The 6,895-nt window shown below is 34.0% G+C and overlaps 1 protein-coding gene across 1 annotated transcript; it reads right to left on the bottom strand.

The window, feature by feature from the left end:
- Positions 1-484: 484 nt before the first annotated feature.
- On the bottom strand, positions 485-6,312 carry LOC113071046 (adherens junction-associated protein 1-like; the record flags this gene model as incomplete). The annotated part of the gene is given in 5 exon segments (XM_026244411.1): positions 485-1,088; positions 2,135-2,257; positions 4,859-4,919; positions 4,922-5,100; positions 6,225-6,312. Coding segments are annotated over 4 exon segments (401 nt in total), but the record flags the coding sequence as incomplete, so codon positions are not given.
- Between the last annotated feature and the right edge of the window lie 583 nt (positions 6,313-6,895).

The raw sequence follows: 6,895 nt of genomic DNA, 5'->3' as shown, positions 1-6,895 counted from the left end.
AATTTAAAATAAGTTTTGTAATTAAAGCATAGAGAAGGTTTATTAGCCATTTTGTAATGTTTTAATAGATAATTGTGTTATTTAGGCTCGACCCACAAACTAACATTTGTCTGATAATTTTCGGGTATCCAACACCTCTCTGAGGGTCTGTGAGTCCGTAAACATGATTAACCCGTACACGTAATTTTTCATCAGTGATAAAAAAAAAGGAAACTCAACAAGTGTCTGAAGCATGGCTTTGGCAAATCAAATAAGCTGTAAATGAATACTGAATCCGGCTTCCACATTGTTTGGTAGCGTTAAAAATACTTTTCATTGAACCTCCACTCGCAGATTAACAGTCCCAAGAGTCCAGTTGAATTGGGTCTGTCTGACTCATATTTAACATCGTTTGTATAAAAATAGAGACTATTCCTTTAAAACGGGGCCTAGTAACAATGTAGTTAAATTAAAACCTGGCTATACTATTCCTCACTGGGATCAGTTTTTTTTTTCCTCTAAATGAATAGTGCTCCATATAAATATTTTTTGGACATTTGTAACACATTTCCTCAGCTATTTCAAAACATATTTCAAATACATATTCATACTTTTTATACAAAAACGGACGACAGATTGATATTGGGAGACAGTCACTGAAATTACTTGATGTGTCTGTAATTTTCCACGAAACTGAACGCGTCCCATCTATATATGTAGTGGCACATAATGGCATTATTGGCACAAAGTTCAGGAGAGTCTTTTCTCCACACAAGCAGACGTATCGTGTCAGAGAGCGTCCCCGCAGCCCCTCCTCTCCAGCACACCCCACATGTGCAGTAATACACGTATATAATATATCAGCTCTAGGTGTATCATCTCTAAAATGATCACGTCTATGGAAAATAATTTGGGAGTGGTATCCATAGCACTGCACCAGTCTAGAAAAATAAACATCTTCAGTCTGCTTCTAGAGAGATCCGACAGGACTGCCTGTTCGTCTCGCTTCCCAACTCTGTAATTGCTTGTCGTTGTTGTTCTTGTGGTTTTGTTTTGCTTTATTGTGTTTTAGTCTTTTGTGTTTGATTCACAGGTTTTCCAATGAGATCCTGAAAGTAGAAAAGATTCAATTTAGGTTTTTAAATATTAAATATATATTACTTTTTAAATAGAATAAGAACTGATAGGGTTATGTTCCTGTGGCTCATTGGTAGAGCATTGTGTTAGCAGTGCAAAAGGTTGTGGATTCTATTCCCAGGGAACACACTTGCTGGTAAAAATAAATGTATAGCCTGAATGCACTGTAAGTTGCTTTGGAAAATGTAATTTTGTGAATAAACTACTCTAAAAATATATAAGAAAAAATAATGCATTAACTTTATACAACTTGAGATTATAAAAATATATTAGTACATATAGAAATTAATATTAACCTAAATTAAGTAATTGGTAACACTTTAAAGTTTTATAACTAACAATATAAAAACTTCTGCTTCTAATCTACTTCTGCACTGTAATCATTGTAATCTTAATTAATGTTAAAATCCATAATTACTAATTTAAGGGTTATTACAGTTAACTAAAACTGTAAAAAATAATAATAATAATAAATAAATAAATAAATAAATGTTAACTGAAATAAAATATTTAATTCCGCTATTTCCCAAAGAAAACATTATAGCTTAACTTGATATTCTCAAATAAAATAAATAAATTAAATTAAAACATGAAATAAAAAGTTATTTAAACTATGCAGACATATAAAACCACAATTAAACTGACAAAAACACACAAAAAAAACAAATCACAACAAATCAAATAGAAACAGAATATATATGAAATGCAATCTATTAATAAAAACTACCATAGTATATCATGATAGTAAAAAAACATGATTACAATATGATTTGTATCTGTATCAAAATTTGTATCTGTTTAATATTATTTAATGAAACTGAGCTAACATGAACTAACAGTAAACAGCTGTATTTTTAAAGGAGCCACAAGTCTGCAACTCATTTCAGTTCTATGACTAGTGAAATATCCCTGTTAAACCCTGAGGAACTGTGATTTTCTAGTAAGTACACAAGCACTGGAAAAGCATGTCAGGATTACATCATATAGACTTCAGAGCCATAAGAAATACAGTACATACCAGGGCACAAATTGAAGACGTGGGCTCAACCCAAAGGTAGTAAAAGGGCCTCAACAGGAGATCTCGAACCATTTCTCAGACACAAAGGCCACAGGGATTAGCTGCCTTTCAGTGGGCGACGGTCTGGAATAGACAGACAGATCAGCTCTTCAATCCCACAGATATAAGCACTTCTGTCCCACTCCCTGATTCAAGACTCTTTTTTTATGTGGCGAATGCATTATACCACAAACAAAGCACCCACAGTTACATTTCCTTTAAACCCTCTCATCTAGGCTTTTGTATTCAGAAGCATACAGTATTAAATGAAGCAGCACTGAAATTATTCATACAACTTAAAGCTCATAGTAAGTCTTTTATAAAAACAAGGGCAATGGAAGGACAAAAACAAGAATACACAACTGTCACAACATACTTATCTGAAAAATAATGACTCTCTGGCAGATTCAACTGGTTATTTTCAAAATTCACATTAAAGGCTAAATTATTCTATTACTGAAGATTGTAGCAGGGAAAATCATGTATGCGTGGTGAAACTATCACATTCTTGCAGGGGTTTTAAGACCACTGACATTTAAAATTTGGACTATTATTAACTTGACAAGCTGTCATAAATAGCTCAAAAATAACTCATAACTACAGGAAATAACAGCATGATACATGATGCAACTGCCAGAGAGTCTGTCTGTCTGTGCATTACACAGGATGAATTTAAAAATGCAACTTCTCTAAGAAAGTTTTAATATGGCAACTGTCTGTCAGCTAAAGTACAGTTCAGAAAAAAGGTACAAAACTCTATTCTTACACTGTAGGCACTATTAAAGGTACTATATGTACCATTTAGGGGTTAATTAGGGGTTAATTAAAAACTGTTAATTATCAGTTTTTTTACTTTGTACCTTTTTTCTGAGTTATATAAAAAAGATATATGAAAAAAAAAGATAAATCAGGGAAAAAACTGAAAAGATTTCCTTTGCATTTTTGAAAAGTTTAGCAAAATGTTCCGGTCACATGAAAATGACTAAAACACTGTTTGTGCAAACCAGTAGATGGTGATGTCACTTTTTTAAAGAAACATTCAATGTATTTATTTATTTAATATAGTTTACATGTGTGACGGATACTGGTATCATTTTTAAAAACTTGCACTTTTAAACTTTTTTTTTTTTCCATTTTAGGTGTCGTGTAAAATGGCGTAGTTGTGTACATAAGGGTTAATTTCGTTAAAGAAGTCTATGACGAAAAAATGTTCCCATGACTAAGTCTATGACAAAAACATTTTCCATGGCGAGACGAGACGACAATAAATCAGTAAACGATAACTAAGATTATATCAGCATTCAATTTCATTGATCAAATAGGACAAGACTAAAATGTATTAAAAAAGAAATACTTTACCGAAAAAACCTCTTTTTATTTTCAGAGAAAAATGTTATTGCAGACTGCTCTACACGCCTTTACTACGAGAATTCTCCTGAGTACGGTTGCCAGATATCAAGAGTTCTAATTCACGAATCAGAGCTTTGTTGTTAAATTTATACATTTTCTACCCGGTGTGTTTCGCTTATTTTAAGCAAGCTGGAAACCACGCGCACGCGGTCACTCCTCGTTGCGGAAGTGCTGCTGCTAATGATCTGAGAATTAAACAAGCTGAAGTTTAGCAAACTAAATGATAGCGTCATTCAGCCGGCCAGTGTTCAGAGATCCTACTATATTGTTTGCGATTGTGATCACTGAATAAATACATTTACTCAATCGCTGTTGTTTAAACAGAGAAACAGACTATTGCAATTATGGAATTAGTTTCACTGTTATAATATTTTCCGTTTTTTTTCATAATGTAGACAGAGCGATTGCATAAGTCTTTGGTGTTGATTTACACTGTACAATAAAAAGCCTAATGCAAATGTACATTTCTCAAATGCGATTATAATTTTGAGAATTTTATTTTATTTTATTTATCCATTATACAGAATGATGAAAATGTGACTTACATTTCATCGACTAAAAAAATAAAATGCTCATTTCATTGAATAAACAAAAACTGGACAAGTTTGTCTAAATATGATAATTAAAATGTACATTTGAGTAAGACAAAGACTAAATTAAAAATGGCTGCCAAAATTAATACTGCTGTATGGTTGATTAATAATAATAATATTGCTAATATGTCAAAGTATTTAATAGACTAAAATACTTCAGGATTTCTTTGACCAAAACTAGACTAAAATACTTTAGATTTTCTTGGACTAAAACTAGACTAAAATGTTGTGTCGACTAAAACTTAAATTGGATAAGTTTGACTAAATATGATAAAAACTAACAAGGACATTTTAGCCCGGGACTAAGAATAAGACCAAAAATGAAAATAGCTGACAAAATGAACACTAGTGTAAACAAACAGCCAAGGCCACATTAAAGGTTTTCCGTTTTCAATCATGTAAATGGCCCCTTTTTAAAATGTTCACTTTAAACAGCATGTTATACCATTGCTGCATAATGTTTCTTCTGCTCTGCTTTGGTCCCAGTGATCAAGCTTTTCAGAATGAACATTATTTCTGACAGCACTAAACCTACTCTATGCTATGAGGTATCCAAACCCTGTCAAAATGTATGGACTGGGCTGTCAGTGCAGTCTCTTCTCTGTCCAAACTACTTGGTCAGCAGTAGCAACATCCAGCCCATTTTTTTTCCTAGGAATATTTATTAATGTTGGACTCTTGCCTGTTTCCATTGTAGGAGGTCTTGTAGATGGGTGTGTGCTGAATCATCTCGTCCGTGTACACGGTATGCCGGCCCGCACACACTCGTGCGAGCACTGTAAACTGTCGTTGTAGGCGGTGAAGATGTCCACCTTACTGGGCACACGAGCGGGCGTGAAGTCGGTCAAGTTTTGACAGCTCTCCTCTTGCTGGTTGATCTTCCTCTGATGGCTGCTGTGTCGGCCATTCCCGGACTGCGCACAACTACAAAAAACACGCACCAAATTCACAAAGCCAACATAAAATCATACCTTGAACCGCTGTGTCTGTCCTACATTTAACAGGGACTGGGGAGGCAGACACAGGACAAATTTAGCTCTGTTCGAAACCTAGTGAGCATCCTCGCTGTGTGTTTCCTAAATAGGCATTCTGAAATGGAACTCATAAAAGGCTGATCTAAAATGCTCTACATAGGCAGCAATGTGCCCCAAAATGCTTGACAAAAGTTATTTTCAATGTGAAGATCAACTCGACACTTTAGTATAAATATACGTAGTACACACACATTTGGTGTAAAACAGTATGTTTCTAATGATTATTTTGGAAAATTATTGTATGTATTTTTTGTTAATTTGTATTTTAAAAATTATTATATTCCTACCAGATTTTTCTGCACCTTGTATAATGATATTTATTTTATTTTATAATTATTTTTAAATGTTTATTATTAACATTTTTTTAGAAAACCATTTTTCAGTATTCTAATTTAATCTTTAAATTAATAACATTTATCTTAAATAATTTATTCTTAATATTATTATTATTATTACAACTAATACCACTACCAGCTGCTTAGCATTATCTTGGATAATGATATATTATAATAATAAATAATAAATTATTTTAAAATCATTTATAATTAGTAACAAGTTTTTTTAGGAACAATTTTCTGTATTGAATTAATAATGAATAATGAAAATTTCTCTCACATCTGAAAAACAGTCAGTTTCTAGTTATTTGATGTTATTTTTTTATTATCAACCTTTTTAAGAAATAGTTTTACAATTACAATTACTCACACATTCATGTTGCAGTGCACTCTGGGATTGCTCTCTCTGTAGAAGATCCGTACAATTCCAAAAGAAGGTATCTTAGGTACCTTAAAATACTGCCTATTGGAGGAAGCTCAAGAGGTTTGGGAAAAGCTATTGTGTACGAGTGTCCAGATTGTTTGGCGCAATGAGAGGTCACTATCCACATTGACAGACAGAGTGATAGAGACGGACAGATTGAAAAGATAATAAACAGACTGAGGGACAGGCATAGGGAGAGACAGACGAGAGGAACAGACAGAAAAATCATTGCTGAAAGAACAGAATGTTTCCTACCAGTTTTTAAGGACTAGAGTAGTGATCAAGGCTGCAACGATCATGATGAGGGACACAGTGATGGTGATGATCTGGTGAACAGCCAGACCTAAGAAGAGAAAACAAACAAAAACAGCATACTGTAGTTATCAATGTCTCCATGGCAACTAATGTGCCTTTTGTAAGGTATTTGATTGCAATAACACTGATTCTGCATCTTAACATGCACCACTCGATCTATGCCAGCATAGCTTCTTCTAAGCCCCGTCTGCTACCGTTACAGTAATTCAATCGTTCATTTGACCATTTCACAAAGGCTGGAGCATGAAACAGCTTGACTGGGAGAAGATGGCAAGCACACCAGCTGGCTAAAGGTCAGCAAACAACAATTAATGCAGAACAAGAACTCTCTGTTCCAGAATAAAGAGCATCACACGAACTATGAGCTACTCCGTCACTCCCGAATGGATAGAAATGAAACCCCGCGGGGAGCTGCAGTTACAGACTTTAAGATATAAAGAGTGCAATGACTTCCATTTCTTGCCGGAGCTGATAAGAGTGAAGAAAGCAATTTTATGGATTTCCCATCAATATTAAAGTGTTTGTGTGCGGGTTTGCGAGGAACAGCAGCATCCATATTAAAGTATCTAGGATATGAGAATACAGCATGGCTTGGTGCATTTATGTGAGTG

The sequence above is a fragment of the Carassius auratus genome, unplaced genomic scaffold, assembly GCF_003368295.1.
Source record: "Carassius auratus strain Wakin unplaced genomic scaffold, ASM336829v1 scaf_tig00005806, whole genome shotgun sequence".
Classification (NCBI taxonomy): Eukaryota; Metazoa; Chordata; class Actinopteri; order Cypriniformes; family Cyprinidae; genus Carassius; species Carassius auratus.
The sequence above is the reverse complement of the archived record's forward strand: the minus strand, read 5'-3'. Positions and strand labels throughout refer to the sequence as shown.